General features: G+C 45.2%; 1 protein-coding gene across 1 annotated transcript; it reads left to right on the top strand.

Annotated features, from left to right (window-relative positions):
• The first annotated feature begins 2,989 nt into the window (after positions 1-2,989).
• On the top strand, positions 2,990-25,170 carry LOC118658386 (proton-coupled amino acid transporter 2-like). Its single transcript, XM_036313876.1, has 10 exons — positions 2,990-3,144; positions 6,316-6,406; positions 7,176-7,264; positions 7,763-7,858; positions 11,386-11,470; positions 14,989-15,207; positions 16,772-16,870; positions 19,450-19,616; positions 22,280-22,449; positions 24,899-25,170. The coding sequence occupies exons 1-10, from the start codon at positions 2,990-2,992 to the stop codon at positions 25,168-25,170; spliced, it is 1,443 nt and encodes a 480-aa protein (XP_036169769.1).
• The last annotated feature ends 40 nt before the right edge of the window (positions 25,171-25,210 follow it).

Raw genomic sequence — 25,210 nt, forward strand, 5'->3', positions numbered from 1 at the left:
GTAAATGGTTTGTACTTCTCCTCTCCAAACAGAGGGTAAATAACTTTAATCACCCTACTCAGGGAGACAGACAGCAGAAATCCAATTAGGACCATTTGCCAACCATACCCAATGACAGATGAAGTTGAGAATAAACCTAATTTTGGCACATCAGCATAAAACTGATGAATATTCTATTGAGCTCCTCCCCTACAAACTCCCCTAAAACGCCCAGCCTTTAAAACCCCTCAAAACGAAGGTCTGGCACATGCTCTCCCTCCCAGGAGTATGCCTGTGCCTCCCCCCTCCTCTTCCCCACAGGCATGGGTCTCCTAAACTCTAAGGGACCCCATGAGGCTTGCAGCCAGGGCAGCACTGGGCAGTGGCAGCTCATCCCAGGCAAACCCCCTGAGCCTGTCCCCAGGTTCTCTTCACTCTGACTTTCAGTGAGCCAGAGCAGCCCAGCCTAGGCTCATTTCCCCAGCCCTTCCTTGTTTCACTGTCCCCAGCTTTCATAACATCCTCTAAAAATCTCCTGGACTCACGTTGTGAAAATTTTCCTGCACGAAGTCAAGAACCCACACACCGCCGGCCGGCCCTTGACAGGTCCCATTTCCGGTAACATCGTGATTGGCATTCTGAGCTGGTGGAACCTTATTCTATAGCCAGTTGGTCAGAAGCACAGGTAAGAGCCTGGAGTGGGAGGGGAGGCCTTGTAGGACTGAATCCTTAACCTGTAGACTCTGATGCTATCTCTGGAATGTCAGAATAGAGTAAAGCACCTAGAATAGACTCAGTACACTTGAGTTATTATTATCTAAGGGGGGGGGGGGCGGGGGGAGGGGGCGAGTGGTCGGAATCAACCCCAGGCTATAAAGTACTACCTGGGAGAACAAGATGGGTGATGAATTCCCATTTGGGAAGGGCTTTCATTGTTACTAAAGTTGCCAACTTCCAGCCCAAGGGAGCACTTCTGTTCATTTCCCCCACATTACACAACCTCAGGCAAAGCACTTCCCGGCTCTCTGCCTTGGTTCTCTGATTAAAGAGGGGCAACGCTTCCCGTAGAACAGTGGAGCCCAAACTCTAGCCAATATCGGATCCACCTGGAGGACTTGGTAAAACTATAGAGGCCCAGATTCTCCTGCTTCACTGAGTTTGGGTCTCTGTGTGCTCTTCCTCCCCAGTAGATTCTGATACACATCGGCTTTCCAAACTGCCATGAAAGAACAAAGGAAACAAGGCCTCTGTTTAAAGGAACCTGTTTAAAAGGTCACAGGTTTGGTTGGGCACATACCTTGGTTGCAGGCTCAATCCCAGCCTGGGTTGGGGCGCATGCAGGAGGCAACCAATCAACAATGTGTGTGTCTCTCTCTCCCACTCTCCTTTCCACTCTCTCTAAAAATCAATGGAAAAATACCCTCAGGTGAGGATTAATCACAAAAGAAAGCAAGCTCTGTCCAGCTGCCATGACTCAGTGGTTGAGTGTCGACCCATGAATCAGGAGGTCAGGGTTTGATTCCCAATCAGGGCACATGCCCAGGTTGCCGGCTGGATCCCCAATAGGGGGCATGCAAAAGGCAGCCAATTGATGATTCTCTAATCTATTAAAGAGGAGCAACGCTTCTATGGCGTTCATTGACGTTTCTATGTCTCTCTCCCTTCCTCTCTCTGAAATCAATAAAAACATTTTTTTTTTTTTAAGTTCTGGCTAGGGAGTTCAGGATCTGCTGAGAATTAGCTTGAACAAGCTATTCTTTACTTGAGCCTTAGTGTCCACATCTGCAAAAGCAAAATCACAGTGCTGCCCAGAGAAGCAGCCAGGCTTTGTGGAGCCTGAAGCTTACACCATTGGGGAGGAGGTTGGGGTAAAGGTAAGGGGTAGAGAGGGCCTCTTTACGGAAGAGAATACAAAATTACAAATCTGGACCTTGGAAAGGGTCCCATGTAAGGAAGGGAACCAGACAAACCTCTCGGATGCTACCAGTTAGCTGTGAAATATTTAAACAGAGCTGTTGGCCACATGAGATGGTGGCACCGGGAGGGGTATGGTTCCAGTAAAATGCTATAATTTTGAGGGAGGAGAACATTTTGGCCCGCTGGTCCCGGTCCGTTACTGAAGCAGGAATGATGATGACAGGGTGTAACACCAGAGAAACCCCCAGGGTCTTCTTTGTTGGCAGTGTTCTAGTGAGAATGACATGTGTGACCTTAGGCAAATCACACCCTCTCCCGGCCCAGGGCCCAGCGTCCTGCCCAGTGAAATTAGACTGGGGGTTGTACAACCTCTGCCTCTACCCACTTTTCCACAAAGAATTTCTGCTACTCTCTCCCTGGAGCCTCACAGGAGCTAAGACACAGACGTGAGTGAGTGATTACTTTTTTCCCCAACTATTTTCGCAGAAAGGGGAGCTTCCCAAAGGACACCTTACGGCAGCCTGCAGCCCTGCCCCGGGGTGACTGCGGAGGCGGGGAGTGTGGGGGCGTTCTCTCAGAATGCCGGAAATGGCCCACCGGTTAGAAGGCTTGGGGAGTTGGGCTCTGGTCCCTACTCTTTCACTCTCTAGGTTTCTGAACTTAGGCAGGTTCATTTAATTCAGAGCCTGCTTTCATTATTTAATTTATAGGGTTAATTGAGAAAATACAGTATAGGTAAAGCACTTAGAAGAGTATCTATCCCCTAGTGAAGTGCTTAATAAATAATAGTTATTGAAATGATCAATCACTGTTGCCATTATTATTTATTGTTAGGTAAGGGTGGATGACAACTCCCATCCCCAACCCCTCCCTTCTCCTCCTCCTCCTCCCCGTTGGCTTCTCCTCCACTGCTTCTTGGGCCAGGAGCGCTCTCTGGGGGAGGGGGGTGGAGCCTCACTCCAGCTTGGCCAGAGCCTGCTAAGAAGGGACCAGCCACTGAGTCCGGCTTTGCACCTGACTAGACACCTCCCTGCTTGCCTCCTTCAAACGCAGCCCTCCTCACCACCCAGGGCCCTCTCTTTTTGAAGCAGCCATGCCTGGAACAAAGAGTGCCAGGGGTCCCCAGGGAGCTGTTGACCTCAAACTGGACCTCAGGTCACCTCTCAAAAGTGCCAAGAACAAGGACTCCGGTTTCTTGGATGGGCGCCCATCGGAGTTGCCGGTCTTGGAGAAGACCAACGGCATAACGTGAGTGCTCTCTCCTCCCATCCCATGTCCGCCCTCCTGCCTGGAAGCTTGCGTTGGCAAAGACCCCGGGGTCAGGGTGGGCGGGTGGGCTGTCTGACCAGGTTGCAAAAGGGGCAGTTGTAGGCTGCATTGGGCTGAGAGCTTAACAGGGGCAGGAGTGGAGACGGTCACAAAGCCCTTACAGTATGGCGAACTAGCCTCCAACACGTGCAGGTGGGGAAACTGAGGCTCAGTTATCCCAGGCCATCCACTGGATCGTTGGCAGGGTGGGGGCTGGAATCCGGTGCTGGCCCTCAAGTCAGTTTTGCTCCTGGCCCGTTTTGACCATGTTGGGGAGTGGGACAGAATCCCCCACTTCTTGGAGGAGAAGATGACACCTGCCTGCAGCGATGACATCCAAAGCCCAGTTTGTGGAAGAGTCCTGTTTCTCCCACTTCCCTGGGGTGTGATTTGGGAGGGGGTGGGGGAGAGGATCACTCATGAGGCTTTCAAACCTTGACAAGGAGGGGCCTACTGAAGGTTTAGGCTGGAAAGCCAAGCTATGGGGCTCCAGCTCCATAGGCCTCCACCACTCAAGCAGAGCAGCTAGTTCACTTAGAAGAAATGGGTGTGGGGGAGGCGGGAAGGGCACAGTGGTGGACAGCTCTGCTGCTTTAAGAAGGTTTTGACACCATTGGTGTAGTAGAAACAACACCTGCTCCTTGACTTCTCTAAGCCTCGGTTTCCCCGTATGCAAAACAAAGAAATCGGTGGCAGTGTGAATGTAAGGAGGCTGCCTTGGAAATTCAATCTGAAGGGGTGATGGTGAGGGGGCGGGTTGCAAAAGGAGGGAGAAGTTACTATAAGGAGCAGGCAAAGCCCCTTTCCACTGCCCTCTCTGCAGGGCAATGGAGGGATGAGGGATGGACACAATAACCTTGACATCTGTCTTAAAGAAAGAGCCTGAGGGTTCTATTGCCCCCGGGCTAGTTCTGAAGGTTGCTGAGAATGCCTGACACTGAGCATGAGCTCTCTAGACTTGGGGGGGGGGGGGGGGGCGGCGGGGGCAATCCATGCTGAGTGAGGATATTTCTCAATCAGAGGTCCTGAGGGAACCAACTAGCTCTTGTGTCCTGAATTGACAGTGGTTTGGTGGCAATTTCAGCACTTAAGGATCCATGTGAAAACTAGAGGACCCCTCTGGCTTGGAGGGAAGTGGTAAAATTAGTCTGGTGAGCATGGTACCGGTGGGGTCAGCCGACTTGACTTCCAATTCCCACTCAGCTGCTTACCAGCTCGAGCAAGTGACAGAGCTCCGTGGCCCAGCTTCTCCTCTGTGAGGTGACAGCTTGCTCCTCCCGGGAAGGCTGTGCAGGTGAATGGCACATAAAGCCCCCAAGTGCAGTGTCCAGAAGTGTTGGCTGCTGTGAATAGGGTGCCGGTCCAAGGCGACCAAAGGAGTTAGGGCTAAAACCTAGGTTTCCTGCCTTCCAACCCACCGCTTTGCACAAGTCACCACACTGTGTTTTTAAACTGGCTGAATTGCCCAAAGTTAGATCTTGATTTCCTAAGTCCTCTGGTGAGAAATTTCCAAAGTGACCCCTTGACTTTTTTCTAGTTGCAAAACAGGACCTCACTGGAGGGTCACAGGGCACTGTGCTCTGTCAGCGATGCTGACACCCAGAGGGAGAGAGGAAGCCATGCAGAGACTCTCACTCTCTTTCTCCTCCAGTTGTTCTCTTCAACCCTTAACAAATTGATGGGCAGATCTTTAGAAAGCTAGAGAAGTTGGAGATTAACATCAGGTGTGGGTGTTTGAAGCAGTTATTCCAAAATATCCTTCCTCCAAACATTTACAGTGTCGGCAATGTGGACACATCGTCGTCCAAGATGACACAGCTAGTTAAGTAGTAGCCTTGGGTTTTAATCCCTGGTTTGTCCAACCTCAGAGGCCAAGCTCCTTCCAGAATACCTCTGCTACTCATTTTATAAGTCTCCTCTCTGGAAAGCTCTCCTGGGGGGGTGGGGTGGGGGGCGGAGGTTCTAAGATTTCTAAGTTGTGGATGTAAATTCAATACTCACCTTGGTTTAAACCTGGTCCAGGTGCAAAGAGGTACCAAAGTAGGTTGCTGTGTAATTCATCAACAGAAAGGGTACTTCCCTGGAACTTTTATCTCTAGAGGTGTAGATCTTGTCCTCTGGTCTTCAAGAAAGGGCCTTGAAGGGCTCGATCCCCAGTGGAGGGTGTGCAGGAGGCAGCTGATCAATGATTCTCTCTCATCATTGATGTTTATCTTTCTCCCTCTCTGAAATGAATAGGAAGAAAGAAAAGAATGAAAGAAAGAAAGAGAAAAAGAAAGAAAGAGAAAAAGGAAAGAAAGGGAAAGAAAGAGAAAAAGAAAGGGTCTGAGTGTCGGTGTTTGGGTTTGTGTTTGTGTTGGGATGGGAGGAGTCATGCCATTCCTCAGCTTGATGTCCTGGCCTGAGGGGAAGTACCCTTCTGGAGCTCAATCCCCAGATGACCCTGTCCTAACAGACTGCACCTGGGGACCCACATCATCTGACCTATTTATTCAGAAGTCACAATGATTTCTTTGCTGCCTGCCCCTTTCTCCTTTCTCCGCATTCAATCCTGTCTCTGCTACTAGTTTTATGACCTTGGGCTGTTTGCTTCCCACTCTAAACCTCAGTGTCCATGGCTGTGAAGTGGGGGTGCCCCTTTACTCATCTGTCTGGGCCTGTTTCCAGGAAGCAGTCCAGTAGAAGTGGGGTGAAGAATAGGGACTCAGAAGCAGTCCTGAGTTCAAATCCTGGCTCCCCAGTATATCCTCAGACACGTCATTAAAAAGAAACCTCTATCATCAGTTTCCTCATCTGCTTCCTCACCTTGACAAGAGGATTAAATAGGAAAATACATGTAAAACACCCAGCATAATGTCTGTTATATAGTAAGTGTTATAATGGCATAGATTGAATATCAGCTGCTAAAACCAGGACTGTTCTGGACAAACCAGAATGGCTGGTCACTCTCCAGGAGACTCAGAGGTGCCAGGCAAGGCCATGGGGACGGAGAGATGGCCAGGAGCTCACCTGCCCACCTTAACTCAGTGTTGGTATGCTGCAGGGCAGTGTCTGTTGGATCTCCTCACCTCCACACACCCAGACCATCATGTTTTTTTCACTCTCCTTTAGAGCATTCCAGGCCTTGATTCACATGGTGAAATGCAACATGGGCACTGGGATCCTGGGACTACCCCTGGCTGTGAAAAACGCAGGCCTCCTGGTAAGGAGGGCGGCCGTAGGTGGGGCCAATATGACTGGGTTATAGCAGGGAGGTGGGGGGAGAGGCTCTAAGGCAGCGATTCTCAACCTGTGGGTCGCGGCCCCTTTGGCGGTCGAACGACCCTTTCACAGGGGTCGCCAAAGACCATCCTGCATATCAGATATTTACATTACGATTCATAACAGTAGCAACATTACAGTTATGAAGTAGCAACGAAAATAATTTTATGGTTGGGTCACAACATGAGGAACTGTATTTAAAGGGCCAGAAGGTTGAGAACCACTGCAAGGGTTTATAACGGTTTGCAATGAGCAGTCTTTCTGGGAGGCAGCTTGGTCCAGACTTGGAGTCTAGACATCTAATCTGGGTATGAGTTCTGGCTCTGCCACAGACTTTGAGTGGCCTTTGCAAGTTATTTGTCCACTCTCTGGGCCTCAGTTTCCTCCCTTGTAGAACGCAGGGATTGGACTACACCTCTCCAGTTGTGCTTTACAGAGCACTCATTCTCGGGGACACCTCGGAGGCCACTAAAGGTCAGAATCCTGGGTCCCCTATTCCCCATTGTCATTGCTTTCTGTACTTCATTGGAATACTCCATGAGATTATCTTTGAAAGAATAGCTGTTGCTGCTAAAATAGGCTTGCAAACCAGCATTGCTACGAAGTTCGTTGAGTCCTGAATATCTGCACTACCAAATGCCTCCCCGCAGCGTTGTTCACAATTCATTCTCCTCTCTCTTCCCCCGTCCCTTCGCTCCCCCTTTCTTCAGATAGGCCCGCTGAGTTTGCTGGCCATGGGCCTCATCACCTGGCACTGTATGCACATCCTGGTCAGGTGTGCCCAGCGCTTCTGCCACAGGTGAGGAAAGCAGCGCCCTCGTGTCAATTCCTTTGGTACTTGGTTCTCAGGGACATCCTCCACATAATAAGAGTTGATTGCTTCCAACAAGGCCAAGAAAAAGAAAAGCATTGAGGGCAGGGAGGTAAGGTGAGGCTCTGCCATGTGACTCACTAGGTGCTGTCAATCAGGCCATTGTATCTTCTTGACTCACCTGTAAATTGAGTCTAAACAATCCATGCCTAACTCTGCCTCAGAGAATTGTCATGAGGATCCAATGGGATCATGGATATAAAAACTCTGTACCCATACAACGTGTGTATTGTATAGTAACTACTGCCCTTGACAGGTAAAGAAAACAAGCCACCAAGGAAGTACCACCAGGTGGCAAAGTCTGAACTGCCCCAGTGTCCTTTCCACTCCAGCTGGTCCTGCCTTGCTGTGTGTCTCCTGACTTTTCAGTGTATGATCTCAGATTAAATTGCTTCTCAGTAACTGTGTATGCACTTTCTCCTGCAGGCTTAACAAACCCTTTATGGATTATGGGGATACAGTGATGCACGGACTAGAGGCCAGCCCCAATACCTGGCTCCGGGACCACGCTCACTGGGGAAGGTAACTTGTCCTTGCTTTGCTAGAAGTGTGGCCATCAGCCATGCCTTCTTCCCTGGAAAGCTGGCTCTTACAGCACAGAATGTTGGACTCTCCACGTGGAAGGGATTCATTGGCAACCTTCCTGATCCAGCCCCCTCTTTGTATACCTCCATTGACAGGGTGTTCACCCTTTGCTATACAGCTTTAATAGTATCCACTTTTTTATTGATTTTTTTAGAGAGAAAAAGGGAGAAAGAGAAACATGAATTTGCTGTTATAATTATTTATGCTTTCATTGGTTGCTTCTTGTATGTGACCTGACCAGAGATCGAACTCACAACCTTAGTGTATTGGAACGATGCTCTAACCAATTGAGCGGCCTGGCCAGGGCTTCAGTTTTTTTATTAAATCACATTTATCCAGTTGCTACTATGTACCAGGCCCTGGAAATACTGTGAGGAGCAAGATACACAAGGCTTTGCCTCACAGAACTCATAGTCCAGTGGGGAAGAAGACAGGTGTTAAACAGTTTAGGACACAGTTACTTAATAACCACTGGGGTAAGTACAATGAAGGAAAGAAGTAGCTAAGAGATGTGTGTGGGCTTGGGTGGAATTCCTGGGCCAAAACAGTGGTGATGAGTTCTGAAGGAAGTTCTTAAGTGTGAGGAATTACCTGTGGGAAAATGAGCAGGAGCCTAGAGGGCCTTCCAGGAAGAAGGAAAAGCAACATCTGAAGGTTCTGAAGCAGGAAGTGGCAGTTTCAAGGTATAGAAAGACCGGGTAACTTGAGGGCTGAGAGTCAGGGAAATGAAGCTAAAGAAGGATCCAGGGACTGATTTGGCTGTACATTTTAGACATTCTTAAAGGTTTTGTTCTTTTCTTTTTTTAAGCAACCAGGACACCATTGGTTTTAAGAAAGGGAAGTAATTTAAGATTTTGATCAAGGAAGTAATTATATTTGCATTGTTTAAAGGTCTGTCTGGCTTCGGCAAGGAGAATAGATTGCAAAGGAGCAAGAAGTGATTAGTCAAACCCATGAGGACACGATGGTCAAAGTCCAGGCAGCTGGTAGTGATGGCTGGGACCAAGCTGACAGCAGTGGGAATGGAGAAAAATGAATTTGGTCACGATTTGGGTCCTGGGGTTGTGAGAAAAGGAGAAAGTCCAAGTTGACTTAGATTTCTGATGACTTCTGTTCTGGACAGGTTGTGTCTGAGGTGCCTGGGAGATATTCAAGTGGGTAGTTGTATGTATAGGTTTGTACCTATCTTCATGCAGGAGATGCAGAATCAAAGTGATCAGCCCAGAAGCCAGGGAGCAGAAGAGGTCTCTTAGAAAGTTTATAGTGAGAAGAAAAGAGAGAGACAGACCAATAGGTTAATGACCCTTCAGTGAGCTGAAGTGTTCCTCTTGCAGGGCCCACCTTTTAGCTTTCAGGGATAACAGAGAACAAGGCAACACCCTCTGTCCTCTGGTACTCAGGACTAAACTCACCCTTTTGTCTTTGATTTCAGGCCTGTACCCACCCTATAGGTCTACTTTTTTTCTGAGCACCATCTCAATTGTCAAAGTCTAGCTCCCTTGAATTGTGATACCTCAAACCCCAAACTGCAGTACCTGAGGTGTGCCCTGCTCATTTAATGTGGTCTAAAAGCATCACAGGTCTGGCATCTCCCTTGGCCCAAAGCCCATTCATGTATTGAACTAATAAATTCCGCTGTGAGCAGACTAGGAAGGCTGTGGGATGATAACCAGAATTTTCCCAATTGTTTCACCAAGAGGAGGTTTTTGCCTGTCACAACCCCTCAAATCCTTCTGCTCACTGGGCATATAAAGTAGCTTTTCCTGCTCTCTTTTCGAAATCTTGCTTCACAAATCATCTCTCATGTAACTTGAGAACTTTTTTGAACTACGGGCTCCTCCTCTCAACACTTGAATGTGTTCGTGTATCTCCATCTCAAAAATAATAAAATAAGTTAATAGAGTTTCCTGAACCTTACACCATCCTCTAGCCACCATCCTATCTCATATTCAGCATCTGGTTGTTTGACAGATATCTGTTGAACGCCTACAATGTGCCAGGAAGTGCTTCAGGCAGTAGATCGGAAACAATGAGCAAAATGGAGCTCACAGTCTAGCTTCCATAAAGGACAGCCTACCCCCTGACCTCACTTCTGAACACCCCATTCATGCCTCTTTCGTGGGTCACCTGGCCTTTTTTGTCCTTAAATGTCTACAGAAGTTCTTCCCACTAAAATCCTGAAAGACCTCCTTGTTGCACCTTCTTCACCCTAGAGGACCTCTCAGCAGCACTGGGTCCAGTTGGCTATTCTCTTCTTCAAACATTCTCTCTCCTCTCTTGGCGTCTATTAAACTATTTTTGTCCTCGTTTCCTGCCCACCTCTCTGGCCATTCCTTTGCATTTCTTCTGGAATTTTTTGCTTCTATCCTTCCTTTTAATGCTGGTGTTCTCTAAGGGTTGAATGCTGCCTTCTCCTTTTCTCACTTTGCACACTCTTGGTTGCTAATCTGTCTTCTCAAGGCTTTATCTATTATTGACAAATCAATAGTTCCAGACCTTAATACACAGTTGTCTCCTGTAGGAACCTCAAGCTCAGCAATTCAAATACTGAATGTGTCATTTCTTCCCTTTCCCCCTAAAAAACTCCTCTTTCTTCTGAGCATCCCACTTCATTTTGTTGCCCGAGCTAAAAACCCATCATCACCTTCGGCCGTTTCCTTTCCCCAACTGGGTTCTGTAAGTTCTAGCTTCCTAGTATCTCTTAAAATGTTTCAGTGTTCTCATCCTAATGGTCACATCTTTGTCCAGGCTGCTGCCATCTTTCACCTCCATTATTGTAAGAATCTCCTGCCCAACCTTCCCATCCTCAGCTTTGCTCCCTCAGTGTGCTCTCCACATGGCAGCTAGAGAAATGTCTAATCCTTCTGCTGAAATGCTTTCCTCACTTCTTTCTCTCCATCTGCCCTCCGCCTTCTTTCTTCTTTTATCGCTTCCCTTTCACAAGAAACTCTCACTTGGGTATTGGTGTTTCTAAGAAGGCTATCTGCTCTGTAATTTGGGTAAAATGCCCTTTTGACCATGGCCCTTAGAGCCATATTATTTTTGGTCCATCTTGCCCACTAGTCTATAAACCACTAGAGGAAGGGACCATGTGTTATTTTTCTGTGTATTTTCAATGCCCACATAGAAAAAAATTTAAATATTAATAATAGCTAATAAGAACATTGTGCCTACTGCCCTACATTAATTAGTATCAGTTACAAGACATGCCTCAGAGCCAGGTGGGGAGAGGTTCCTGACTGTGAAGAATTTTACCACTTGCTGAGCTGAGAATGTGAGGGTGGTTGAGAGACATATTTATAAAAGAACTATTGTTACCTCACGTCTTACTGCTGCCCCATTGTTGATTGTGGTGGCATGACCAAGGGTGCTGGTACAAGGCCACCAACCCCTGGGGCAAGAAATGGATATGACAAGCCAACTCTTTTAACAAGTGTTCTTTCTCTCTCTCTCCTCTCTTCCAGGCATATGGTGAGCTTCTTCCTTATAGTCACCCAGATGGGCTTCTGCTGTGTGTACATTGTGTTTCTGGCCGATAATTTAAAGCAGGTAGAGTCTTCTAGAGAAGGTGGGAGGGTAAAAGACTTGGAAAAGGAGGATCCTCTACTAGTTGTTCAACAAATGGCTGCTTCTTTTGGGGGTCCTAGTGTCCTCATTAATATAAAAAGAAAGTTAAACTAGATGCTATCAAAAAATCCAGACTTCTCCGAGTTCACTCATCTGCAGATTTCTGGAAGTGGTTACTTTCCCCACAGTACTCCTGGACTTTTCCTTAAGGTTGGTCTCTAAAATTAGACTGGAAGCCCAGCCAGGTGTAGCTCAGCGGTAGGGTGTAGCTCAGCTGACCTAGGAACCAAGAGGTCACCGGTTTGATTCCCCATCAGGGCATATGCCCAGGTTGTGGGCTCGATCCCCAGTGGGGGGTGTGCAGGAGGCAGCCAATCAATGATTCTCTCTCATCATTGATGTTTCTATCTCTCCCTCCCTCTCCCTTTTTCTCTGAAATCAATAAAAAATATATTTAAAAAAATAAATTAAATTAGACTAGAAGAAATCTTGCTTTAGAGCTTAATCATCCTTAACCCCCTCCTAAAATTGATATGGGTCTTTTCCATTAACACCTAATTTTCTTTGGGCCATCTTTATCTACTGTTAGTTCAATCTTTACAGTTCTTGTCCCCAGTAAGTTCTTTTAATCTAAACCAGAAATTTATCTTGAGCAATTTGATCAAAATAATATGAGCAATAACAGAGGCCATCCATAGTCAGTCATTCTTTAGGGGTCTTTTTCTGTTTATGGTAATATCAGAAGTAGAAAAATGTAAAAAATTTAGAAAGGAAAAATATAGTAAGCATTCAAAGTTAGTTTCTATTATGTGTCAGGTACAGTGCTGAACATTTTATATGCTTTCATTTAATTCTCTCTATGACCTTATCTGAATAGGTATTGATGAGAAAACTGGTACTATACACTCTATTAATGTATATAAGGTCACAGAGACACAGTTAAAAAGGTAGGCCTTTTGCCCTGGCTGGTGTGGCTCAGCTGGTTGGAGTGTCATCCTATACACTAGAAGGTGGTGGGTTTGATTCCCAGTCAGGGCACATACCCAAGTTGTAGGTTCAATCCCCAGTCATGGGGCATGTAGGAGGCAACTGATCAATGATTCTCACATCTGTATCTCTCTCTCTCTCTCTCTCTTTCTCTCTCTCTCTCTCTCTTTCTCTCTCAAATCAATAAAAGAAATTGCAGGCCTTTTGATATCCGAGCTCAAGTTCTTAAACGCTATGTTATATTGCTTCTGAAAACAAAGCAAAATTAGTCTAGTGCAACTACTCACAATTATTGTTTTAATTTATTGTTAACTGGTTAGCAATTTGCAATTTCCTTACAGTTTTAAATGTAATTTTTAATAGGTTACTAGTATTTCACACAGATTGACCATGACTTAGTCTTCTATTGTTAGATATTTTGTTTCCCTTTATTTATACTCTATTATATTCCATACAAGTCTTAGTACACCCCTTTATTTCCTTAGTATGTATTTCTTAAAGGATAAAAGAGTTTGTTTTGAAGGCTTTCAAAACACATTGCCAGATTGCTGCTTGGAAATCAATCTGATATCAGCAGAACTTTATTTATCATCTGTCCAGAGACAAGGCAAGCATTGTCTTGAGTTTGCAGGCTCGGTGGAATGTGTTCTAAAGCATATAAAAAGTTAAATATCAATATGATATTTTGGTGCCAGGTCAGGACACTACTAACAACACCCTGAGGTTGGGATACTTAATTGTGAACTACAGGGTAGAAATGTGCGGGGGGAGGGGAAGCTCGTTGGAGCAAGGTAAGGCTCCCTTGGGAGGTGCATCTGAGCAGGGTGTTGAAGAGCACTGGTGGCAGCCAAGGTGGGAGAAAGGAGGAGTGAACACCTGGGGACAGGAACGCAGGGGACTTGCTCAGGAGAGGCAATACAATGGTTGTAGAAGAGCCTTCAAGGCTGAATGGAGCCCATTTATGGAGAGCCTTGAATGCCTGGCCAGTGTTCCAAGTATTCTTCCTACTGTAGTGAAGAATCAGAAAAAAAAACCAAGACAATGATTTATTTCAGTATTCATGATATGCTGTTAAATGAAAAGGACATTTCAAAATAAGAGTGTATGCTATGATCGCAGTCTTGTAAAATAGAAAGGATTCATATTATACATGTCATTGTTGTACTGTATGGAAAATGTGTAGATGCGTATATTCCAAGGCATTACTGCGGCTACCCACAGGTACTGAGGTGATCACTGCTTTACATTTTCTTCTTGCCTAACTCTAGTTTCTAATTGTTCTGCAGTGGATTGTGTGGCTTGCACAGTAAGACATTATCAGTGAAGTAATGCTAATTCTAAATGAGGATGGTACCATCCCTCCCCTGCCCCTGACTTTGCCAGTGGGTGTTTATACTATGTGTAGGAAGGTATTTTTTGTTTGTCTCAATAATCAGGGGATGCTAATCGATTTCATTGGGTGGGATCCAGGGATGCTAAATGTCCTGCAATGAATGGTCCAATCCTCACAAGAAGAGTTCTCTCACTCAAAATGCCAGTATTAGTCTATTTAAGAAACAGTTAAGCGATGATATTTTTGTTTCTTTGTTTGTTTTAAGCAAAAGAAACAGATGCTGGGGAACTCAAGTAAGCAAAAAAATAAGTGTAGTAGAAGAATATTGGCAAACTTCCAAAATGAGAAAGACAGCGAAAAAAATAAAATAAATGGGTCTCAGAAAAGAACAGGAACCAGGGCAGTTAGGGAGATATACATAGAACTGACGTGGTCTCCTCAGGGATTTCTTGTCAGAATTAATTTTTACCCGTTCTTTTTCTGTCCCCGTGTCATTTTGTCATTTTGCTAGTTGTTTAGATTCAGGTTGCAGAGAGAGATGGTGAATGCCCTCACTTGAGTCAAAGGCCTGTCCTTTAGTTCTGCCCTATGATTGTGACCTACAGTTCTCGCAAGTTGTGTCTGGGTGAGAGAGAGTGCACAAAAAAATAAATCAAAATCAGGAGGAATGGATGCTGAGTTTCCAAGAGCTGATAAATAGCCAATATAAATACAGTTATTTTGTATTAATTTTACTTTTTCTTCTTCTTTTTTGTTTGTTTATTAGTCCTCACCTGAGGATATTTTTCCACTGATTTTTTAGAGAGAGTGAAAGGGAAGGAGGGGGAGAGAGAAACATCGATGTGAGAGACACACATATATTGGTTGCCTCCCACACGAGCCCTGACAAGGGCTGAGGATCGCGCCTGCAACTGCGGTACATGGCCTTGACTGGAATTGAACCCGGGACCCCTCCATCTGAGGGCTGATGCTCTATCCAGTGAACCACATCGGCTAGGGCTAGTAATTTTATTAAAGTTATTTGTGCTGCGTCTTTTGCAGAAGTATGGTGCAGAAGATTTACAATAAGAAGTTCCTAAGTTCACCCTAATTCAAGTGAGACATTCCAGCCCTGTGGGAGGGAGTTTGACTGTGGACCAGCTATTGACTCTTCCACTCGCTTTTCCCATTTTTTCCTCAGGTGGTAGAAGTTGTTAATAGCACCTCCAGCAATTGCCATTATAATGAGACGGTGATTCTCACACCCACCATAGACTCTCGACTCTACATGCTCGCCTTCCTGCCCATCCTGATGCTGCTGGTCCTCTTCAGGAACCTCAGGGTCCTGTCCATCTTCTCCATGTTGGCCAACATCAGCATGCTGGTCAGCTTGATCATCACCGCCCAGTACATTGCCAAGGTTAGTGCACACCACACATCTGACTCCTGCCGGGGGCAGAGCCTTTAATCAATAATAGACTGATACCTGACACCAACACTGTGAGGGTAGGTAAGTGTTTACCTCATTATTCAGCCTGGTACCCGCCTCAGTGTAACATGTCTTCCACAAAGATGTCTCTGTGAAATCTCATTTTTCTGGATATCTCCTCTTGCATGTTGCTTCTCCAATCATTGTTTTGTGTCAAATTCTGGCTTAAAAAAATGCTTTGCCAGGAAAGCATCTTAATTGGTGAATGATAGATTATTCCTGTAATGGCTGGAGTAGCAGCAAAAGGCAGAAAGAAAGCAGCATCTTCCTATCTGATTGCATCTGTTTGGTCTTACATACTCTAGGCTACAATTCCAGGCACTCAAAATCACCCCCTCAGGCACTCAAGAGGAAAAAACCCTCATATTTTATCACAGAGATATAGAGTCTTGAAAGGCCAAAAGCCAATCTATCACAATGTAAATTGTAACATCTTTGAAGTTGACTTACACATACTGATTTTCCCTCAATTTCCTACTTTTCTATCCTTTCTAATTTTTATTTTACAATGGACAAGACTGCACAGAAATTTAAATCCCAGAAGCCCCTTATCATACCTAATACCTTTCAGATGTTTTTCTCTTTCAGAAGTCGCAAGGAATTTAGTAATAATAACAAATTAGGCAAATATTTTGGGGTAACTATAAGTGAGTTTTATATTCCTTAAGGCAATATTGATAAATTCCACAAAACTGAATTTTCTAATGAGATAGTTACCTTTGGTTCTTGTTTGGACAATCCCAAAGGTTGCTCAATGAGAGGAATGGTTCTGTAATGATTTTCACATTCTAGGTCACAAGGTACATAACATATTTATTTCATACATTTTCCTCCTCTTCTATTTGTGTTATATGTATTATTGATTTCAGAGAGGAAGGGAGAGGGAGAGAGAGAAACATCAATGAGAGAGAATCATTGATTGGCTGCCTCCTGCATGCCCCCTACTGGGGACCGAGCCCACAAGCTGGACATGTGTGCCCTTGATTGGAATTGAACCCAGGACCCTTCAGTCCGTAAGCTGACACTCTGTCCACTGAGCCAAACCAGCTAGGGCCTCCTCTTCAATTTGTAGCTCATTGAAAAAGAAGAGATTTTTATATTTAACTAATTCCTTTGGGCTCCCTGGACTATCGCTATAACTTAGTAATTGCCAATACCCATAACCACTGTACAAAGTGTTCTTGAGCACTTTAGGCTGGCACTAACCTAGGTGTGCAAGACTTTCTTTTGTTGGATTCTGATAAACCAAACTCCCTTGTGAAATATCGATTCTTCAATACTTTGACAATACCTTGGTATTTCCCACCCCCCTGGCTCTTTGTTCTTGTGCAGTGTTAAAATCAACTTGGATTGTTGCCTACTTCCTTTTGAAGTTTTCTAAATTACTTGACATTTAATTTTTTTAAAAATTCAGGTCTACTTTCAGAATGCCCTCTTAAAAGAACCCAAACATGCTTTGAGGGTTAATGTCTTACCTCATATCTCTTTCCTATAGGATATTCCAGACCCCAGCCAGTTGCCACTGGTAACAAGTTGGAAGACCTACTCTCTCTTCTTCGGAACAGCCATTTTTTCATTTGAAAGCATTGGCTTTGTAAGGTTTGAATCAGGGTGGAATTTCCCTGGTGCTGTGGGTGACCTCCTGAGCGGGTGCTGGGTGCTCTGGGTTTTTGGGTTTCTGTGCACACGGGAGAAAGTAACCTCTGGCTTCAATAGGGTCAGTTGTCACCAGCAGGAGAAAAGCAGGTTACAACAGAGAGGCAGTCAGGAGAGAGATCCATTCTTGTCCCAGTACACCTATGAAACATGTATCTTCATGTCAACATGTGTTTCCTAACCTTTTAAAATCAAGGCAGATGGAGGTGTACCATTTAAATGACAGGATCTGATGAAACGTAAAGGAGTTTTAAACAAGAAAGTACTGTATCCTTACGATGGATTATTACATAGTCTCTACTTCCACACTTGAGGAAGGACAGTGCTGTGTATATAACTTTTTAATTTATATACAATGCAATTCACTTTTGGGGAGTTGGAGGGGAGTTGTACATTTCTGTAAGTTTTGAGAAATGCATGGAATCATAGATACACCACAATTGGGATACAGAACAATTCCCTCACCACAAAAAACTCCCCCACCTCTATTAATCCCTAACAACTACCACCTGTTCACTGTCTCTACTGCCTTATCTTTCCCAGAATATGCAGGGGATCATACAGTATGGAACCCTTTCAGACTGGCTTCTTTCACTTAGCTGCATTTAGGATCAACCATAGTGTTGCATGTGTCAGTAGCTGGTTGCTTTCTATCTCTTGAGCATCCACTGTAGCAGCAACACTACAATTTACCAATTCACCTGTAAAAGGATATTAGGGTTGTGTCTAGGTATTGACAATGATGAGTAATGCTGCTATAAGCATTGCGTCCAGGTTTTGTGGGAACATGTTTTTATTTCTCTCTCTCTAGGAGTAGGCTTGCTAGTTCACAGACAGAATATACTTCAGCCTTGTTTCTGTGGGCCGTGGTTCCTTGGTTCTGGCCTAAGGAAAAGATTATTTTTAGCCGGGAGAACTTATGCAGCTAAAATGCATTACAGAGTGGGAAAGCTCAGGGTGGATTGTCTGCTCTCCACATAACCCCCAGGATGTTTTTCTGAATACCTGCTGCAACTGCGAACCTGCCCCTCACCCAGAAGGAAGTGGAAAGGCACAGCAGTGACCCCTACATAGCACTCCCTTCACGCAGTTCCCATATGCATGGGGCAGGGAGGAGATGCATGTAGGACAAAAAGTCATTAACGATACCAGGGCCTAGATGCTACGTTCCCACTGAGACCACACATACCCAGTGCTGTAGGAGTATAGGCAGAATTGAGTAGAAGCAAGCACTTGGACTTTGGAGGACAACCCCAGTCTGCACCTTGGCTCTGCCACTTGCAAGCTGTGTAACTTGGGGCACGTTACTTCATCTTCAGAGCCTTGTTCTCCTCCCCTGTAAAATTAGCCCTATACAAGTACAAGCTTCATAGAGTTGTGGTCTTCACAGCGTTGGTTCAAAAGACAGAAGTGACCTTTGGGTGCCCAGCAGGCTCAAGAGGCAGACTGGTCTCCAGATGGATGCTCTCAGAGCCAGGGATGCATCCGGGGTGCAAGGATCCTAAGAACATGGTCTGGGGAGAAATGTGCTACTGGGGAACCAGGAAGCTCTGGTCCAGCTGTGCCACCAACCCACCGTGTAACTTGCGTCTCAGCCTCCCCGTCTGTACAGGGAGGGATGAGTACACTGGAATCGGAAGTCTCAGATTCAGATTCCTTTGGAAGGCGGTGTAGTTGAGGAGGCAGGCATATGTCAGTGTGAGTGAAAGAGGGGGGCCTGGTGAATGGGGAAAGAATGTTGTGCCTAAAGACATTCATAGTCATTCAATTTTCTTAAAGGCTATGCTGGCCAAAGAAAATGTATCTGCCCAGATCGGGCTGCCCCAAGGAGCTGAGCTCCTTGGTCCTGGACAACCCGAGGGGACCTCCCAGCTCTGAATGGTCCCGGGTTCATCTTGTGACTTCTTTAATTGTGGTAAAACACACCTAGCACAACTTATCATCTTCACCATTTCAAGCACACAATTTAGTGACATGATAGACATTCACATGATTGTGCAACCATCACAACCATCCATGTCCAGAATTCTTTTCTCTCAAGAAACTGAAACTCTGTACCCATTAAACAATAACTCCTCAATTCCCCTCATCCTCCAGTCCCTGGAAACCATCATTCTACTTCTGATTCCATGAATTTGACTAGTCCAGGTACCTCGTATAAATGGAATCATGCAGTATCTGTCCTTTTGTGTTTGGCTTAGTTTATTTAGCATAATGTCCTCAAGGTTCGTCTATGTTGTGGCACATTCCAGAATCTTCTTCCTTTTTAAGGATGAATAATATTCTATGGTGTATGTATACCACATTTGTTTAACCATTCATCCATCCATGGACACTTTTCTAAAAAGTTTCCACCTTTTACTGTTGTGAATCATGCTGAACAATGGGTGTGCAGATATCTGTTCAGGTTCCTGCTTCCAGCTCCTTTGGGTATATACCCAGAAGTGGGATGCCTTTCTTCTTTGCGTCATGGCCCTCTTTCTCCTGCTGTCTTCTCACACTGTGTTATTTCCGTAGGTTCTGCCCCTGGAAAACAAGATGAAGGATTCCCGCCGCTTCCCAGCTATCCTGTCTTTGGGAATGGCCATCATCACTGCCCTGTACATTGGCTTCGGGGTTCTGGGCTACCTGCAGTTTCAAAACAACATCAAGGCCAGCATAACCCTTAACCTGCCCAACTGCTGGTAACTTTATGGGCCTTCTGGTGGGGGGCGGGGGGGACTCAGGGCCGGGTGAGAACGTATAGGTCACTTCCTCCTCCCTCCCACAGATGGCAAACTGAGGCCTAGAGGGCCTCCCCAGGGAGAAGCAGAGCTGTTGCTGGAGCTCTGGGCTCTGGGTTCTCTGTTCAGGGAGCTCCTCCTTTAACTACAGCCTCTCATGTTGAGTGAGGCCTTGTTAGCTCAGAATGAAGGAGGACATATTTAGGGAGAAAGGAAAGAAGTGAGAATCCTTGGTCACCTAAGGAGAGAAGGGAAAGGTCTAGGGGAGGGCAAGAGGCAGAGAGAGGAGTCGGTGGGTGGCAATACTTTTCATTATATTTGAAACCCTATCCTGTTTGGCTTAGTAGAGAGAGCATTGGCCCACAGATGGAAGGGTCCTGGGTTCGATTCTGGTCAAGGGCACGTGCCTCAATTGCAGGTTCAATCCCCAGGAGGCAACCAATTGATATGTCTCTCTCACGTCGATGTTTCTCTATCTCTCTCCCTCCCTTCCACTCTCTCTAAAAATTAATGAAAAAAAATCCTCAGGTGAGGATTTAAAAAAATTTTAGCAATTATATTTGCGAAGGCTGTATTACCAAGTCTTGCTTGCTACGGCCTGTGGTGCACATCCCCATGTCAGAGTAGCTAAGATGAAAAGTAGTCAAACAAAAACCAATTTGGGAGGACCCACTGTAAAAATGTTTTCTTCAAATGCACTCAGTTCAGGCAACAGTTAGCTGAGCCAGACTTCAACAGAGCCACATTTAAATGGACACACGAAGCCATATTGCATTGTGAGCATTTTCTCCAGGATGCCTTCCTTTTTAAAAAAAAAATATATATATATATATATATATATATATATATATATATATATATATTATTGATTTTTTACAGAGAGGAAGGGAGAGAGATAGTTAGAAACATCAATGAGAGAGAAACATCAATCAGCTGCCTCCTGCACACCCCACACTGGGGATGTGCCCGCAACCAAGGTACATACCCTTGACCGGAATCGAACCTGGGACCCTTCAGTCCACAGGCTGACGCTCTATTCACCGAGCCAAACCAGCTACGGCATGGGTGCCTTCCTTTTTAAGGGGCACTTGGAGGCTTAGTTGGCCTTAAGTGGGGTACCTTTCCCAAGCTGATAAATGTCATTCATCAAGCGTTTACTGCCGGCCAGTTATATGCATATGCCAGTCTAGGCACATGGGGGCATGGAGTATGCTGATGTGAGTAGACTATGAATTTCAGCTTCACTGTCTTCCTTGACTCATAATCCAGTGGGAGTGGGGAAGGGATACATAGTATAATAAGCAATTATAGCACAGAATAGGAAAAGAAGCCTTCTAGAGAAGCAAAGAGGCCTTGTGACTTTCAAGGAAAGAAACTACATTGGAATAGGACAACAGAGAATCTTGTTGTCCAACAAGGCAACTCTGTCCAGACAAGAACAACTCTGGCACTCCTGGGTCCAGGTCCCAGTAATACTGCCTCCTGGTTTGTGGTCATGGATGATTTACTTAACCTCTCTGACCTTTGGTTTCCTCATCTATAAAGCAGAATTGTCATGGGATTGAATTGGGCATGTTAAAAGCATCTGGCATGTAATACCCGCTCAAAAGACGGGAATTTCAAGAAATCAGTGGGGTTTGGGACAGATGGAAATGGAGTAAGTGGTATTCTAGGCATCAGGACTACTGTGAGCAAGAAATGCAGAAATGTGGAAGTTAGCTTTTTAAAGAATGGCCTAAACACAGACTCAGACATACATGTACACACACACAGGTTTATTAAACATGGGAAGATCCATCTATCACATTCGTGGATTAAAGGAAAAATATCATAACTCCATAGGTCAGAAAAGGCTTTAATAAAACTCAACATCCCCCATCACACACTCTCTCTGCTTCTAATCTGATGCCTGCAAATAATCCTACCCCTCCTTTACCCACCCCCCAACCCCACCCCCAGCCCTCACACAGCCCTATTTGTAGACTGCCTCTTCCCCCAAGAATTTGGGATTCTGCAGTTTTCACAACCTACTAGAAGCATTTGTTGAGGAACTGTGCCAAGAGCTTTGGGGGGAATCCAGAGAATTCCTAAGGATTGTCAGAGATCACAGGACCAGAGTCTTTCAGACCCAGGGTTTTTGGCCTTTGCCACTTATCACTTGTCTCTCCCGGGACAAAGTATCCAGACTGAGCCTCTCTTTCCTAAAATCTAAAATTGAGCATCAAGTGATAGTAATTTGTTATATACTAATATATATACCCATGTTATATATATCCATGCTCAGGTGTTATACATACCCGTGCTCAGCTGTTATATACACCCATGCTTAGGTGTTATATATACCCATGACCAGGCGTTATATACTATTATACCCAGGCTAAAGATTCTTTTTATTTAGAGATGACCCTCTCAACTGTTGCTTTTCAAATTCATGATGGATCAGTCTATTTTCACTGCGTGCTCTGCTGTGACTCCCTTTTGGCTTTTAGAAGTTCCCTCCCCATCACTTTTAGACAAGAAAACTGCAGCCAGAGGGACTGTCCTAAGGTCAGAGGTTAATAGTCTGAAGAGGCCGGGTGTCAGAGCCCAGTGGTCATAGAAAACATCACCATTTTGTCCTGCAGGCTGTACCAGTCGGTCAAGCTCCTCTACATCGCCGGCATCCTGTTCTCCTACGCCCTGCAGTTCTACGTCCCTGCAGAAATCATCATCCCCTCCGCCATCTCCCGGGTGTCCAAGCGCTGGGCACTGCTTCTGGACTTGTCCATCCGCTTCACCATGGTCTGCCTGACGTGTGAGTAGAAGGCAGAGAACAATGTTGCTCTTTTCCTGAGGGCTGTCAGAAATCAGCCAGATGATAAAAGATAGTCGTAATAATCGGCACTGATTGAGCACTAAATTGAGCACTAATTTCAAGGACCGGAAAAGGCTTGGCAAGTAGTAATTCATGTAAGCCTCAGGGATAAGCTAATTCTTACATCTACCTAATAAGACAGATTTGATGCTGGGCAGCCTGAGGACGTGGCACAGCTTATCAAACAATAATCATAATAAGAACTGATATTTATTAAGCATCTACTGTGTGCCAGGCACTGTGCTAAGCTCTTTTTTAGTCCATATTTTATAGAATTTTATTCAGTCCTACAGGAACTCTTATGAGGTAGGATTATGAGACACCCTGCTTTTTCAAATGAGAACACCAATGCAGGGAGCGATAAGTATTTGGCCAAGATGTGCCAGAGGTGGGATTTGAACCCAAGTCATCTAAGTCCTGAGCCAGACCCTCCGCCTCTAGGATGGAGGTTGAAAACGACAGTCGGTGAGTCTCCAGAGATGTGTTGTTTGACCCTCACAATGTATAAATGTATAAATCCGGGCAAACATTCAAAATGTGGCAGATTTCACTTACAAATCCAAATTTCTAATAGTTTTGGGGGGAATGATTTACCAACTCTAGGGTCACATTCCCCACTGGCAGTAGTCAACTGGACTTGCCCCCTGGCTGGTCCTTGCTCACTTGTTGGCTTCACTGGCCCCACTCAGCCCCTCACAGCCCTCGCCCTGCTCCAGGCCCCGGGATCCCCTTACCGCATTTCTATGAGTATCTTAGCAGGAACAAAGGATTTGATAGAGATTCCTGCCTTGGGTGTGATAGAGCCAAGCTGCCCCTAAGGCTCCTTTAATTGTGATTCCAAGAATCTCCCTCTTACTTCTTGCTGTACCAGACCAGCCCATTTATTTCTCTGGACACTGATTTTCTTCCTTTGACGTGATCTGTTCCCAATTTATCCTAGGAGGCAGGGACACTACCATTCAGAATCACAGAGACTCCAAAGGGCTGAAGGAATTTGTCCTAAATATAAAAATAACAACTTCTACTAGGGATCAAGCCCATAATCCCAGGCACGTGCCCTGACCGGGAATCGAATTGGAAAACTTTTGGTGCACGGGATGAGGCCCAACCAACTGAGCCACACCGGCCAGGGCTACTTGTTTAAAACTTTAACACCATTTGCAATATGAACCATAATACCTAAAAGGGTAGATATCATCTATCCCCACTTTGTAGATGAGGAAACAAGCAGAGAAAGGGACAGGGACTTACCCAAAGGAGAAGCCAGAATCCTGCCTTCCAGGCCTGTTTTCATTGTTGTCCCACACTCTTCCTCCACAAGAAGCCTGGGGGAGGCTTCTGGTCAGTTTCAGTGAAAATTTTGCATCAAGTAAAATAAAAAATGTAAAAGCACAGGCCTGTAAAACATCCTATGAGGAAAAAATAGAATGTCAAAATCTGTAGCTCTTAGTGTTTCTTTGTCAGATGTTTTCTGACATGTATGTAGAAGACACTTTTAGAGAGAGCCTGCGATCTTATTCCAAGACTCCTCTCTCCTAGAAATAATTTTGCATCCTCATGTCTACAAGAGGTGCTCCTAGTCGTGTTAATTATTAAAATGTTAGCGCTAGGAAGTAAGGCTGCTGCTGTTGTTTTTTATTTTTTCAGTTTTTGTCTGTTTTGTGCATTGATACATCCTAAATAGTTTGGGACAGTTTCCAGCACTGTTACCTAGTGTTACTTATGAAGAGCTTAATCGTTGAATATGCATGGATTCAAAATGTACCTTAGTGGCATAAAAATTATTTTAAGATAAAAACATTTGAACCAATAGAAGCTACAGGGGGAGAAAACAATTATAACTAAGCTTCCTTTGCCAAATTAAGCAGGACCTCCTGAAAAGCAAAGCTGCCATACATTCCCTCTCAGGAAGGTTTTCAGCCAGAAAGAAGACTGGGTAATTACTTAAAATGAGCTTTATCTGAGACTTCACACCTCCCTTGCACCCTTAAAAAATGGGAATATGAACCCCTATCTTTGGCTGTTCCAGGAGCCAATTCACCTGAAGGCTCCCTAGCCCCGAATAAACTTTGTCTTTCCTCCTATTTAATGTGTCTATCATGTGTTAAATTTGCAGGCCCTCGTCACGGAACTGAAGTGGGTAGTTTTTCCTCACAAAAATATGAATCTATAAATTAGAAAAATTATTGGAAGGAAACACACCGAATTTTTAATGTGTAACATCTAGTGAATACGATTGGGGGTATTGTAGGACTTTCAATTTTTTCTGTATGAAACTGGATGTATGAAAAACAACTGGTTTATGTTTTAAGAAAAGGATTTTTAAAACAAACTTTCGCAGCTTGGTTAAACCTGGGATGACCTATCTATCCCGTATCATCTCCCACAGGCATCTTGGCCATCCTCATCCCCCGCCTGGACCTGGTCCTCTCCCTAGTGGGCTCCGTGAGCAGCAGTGCCCTGGCCCTCATCTTCCCGCCCCTCCTGGAGATCACCACCTACTACTCAGAGGGCCTGAGCCCCCTCACCATCGTCAAGGACGCCCTGATCAGCATCCTGGGCTTCGTGGGCTTTGTGGTGGGGACCTACCAGGCCCTGGATGAGCTCATCCAGCCAGGACACCCTGTCACCTTTTCCAACTCCACCATTTTTATTCAGTAAGAATGGCACAAGCTCCTTAACCACCAGCATCTGACTGTTA

This window comes from Myotis myotis, unplaced genomic scaffold (assembly GCF_014108235.1).
Source record: "Myotis myotis isolate mMyoMyo1 unplaced genomic scaffold, mMyoMyo1.p scaffold_m19_p_6, whole genome shotgun sequence".
NCBI classification, from domain to species: domain Eukaryota; kingdom Metazoa; phylum Chordata; class Mammalia; order Chiroptera; family Vespertilionidae; genus Myotis; species Myotis myotis.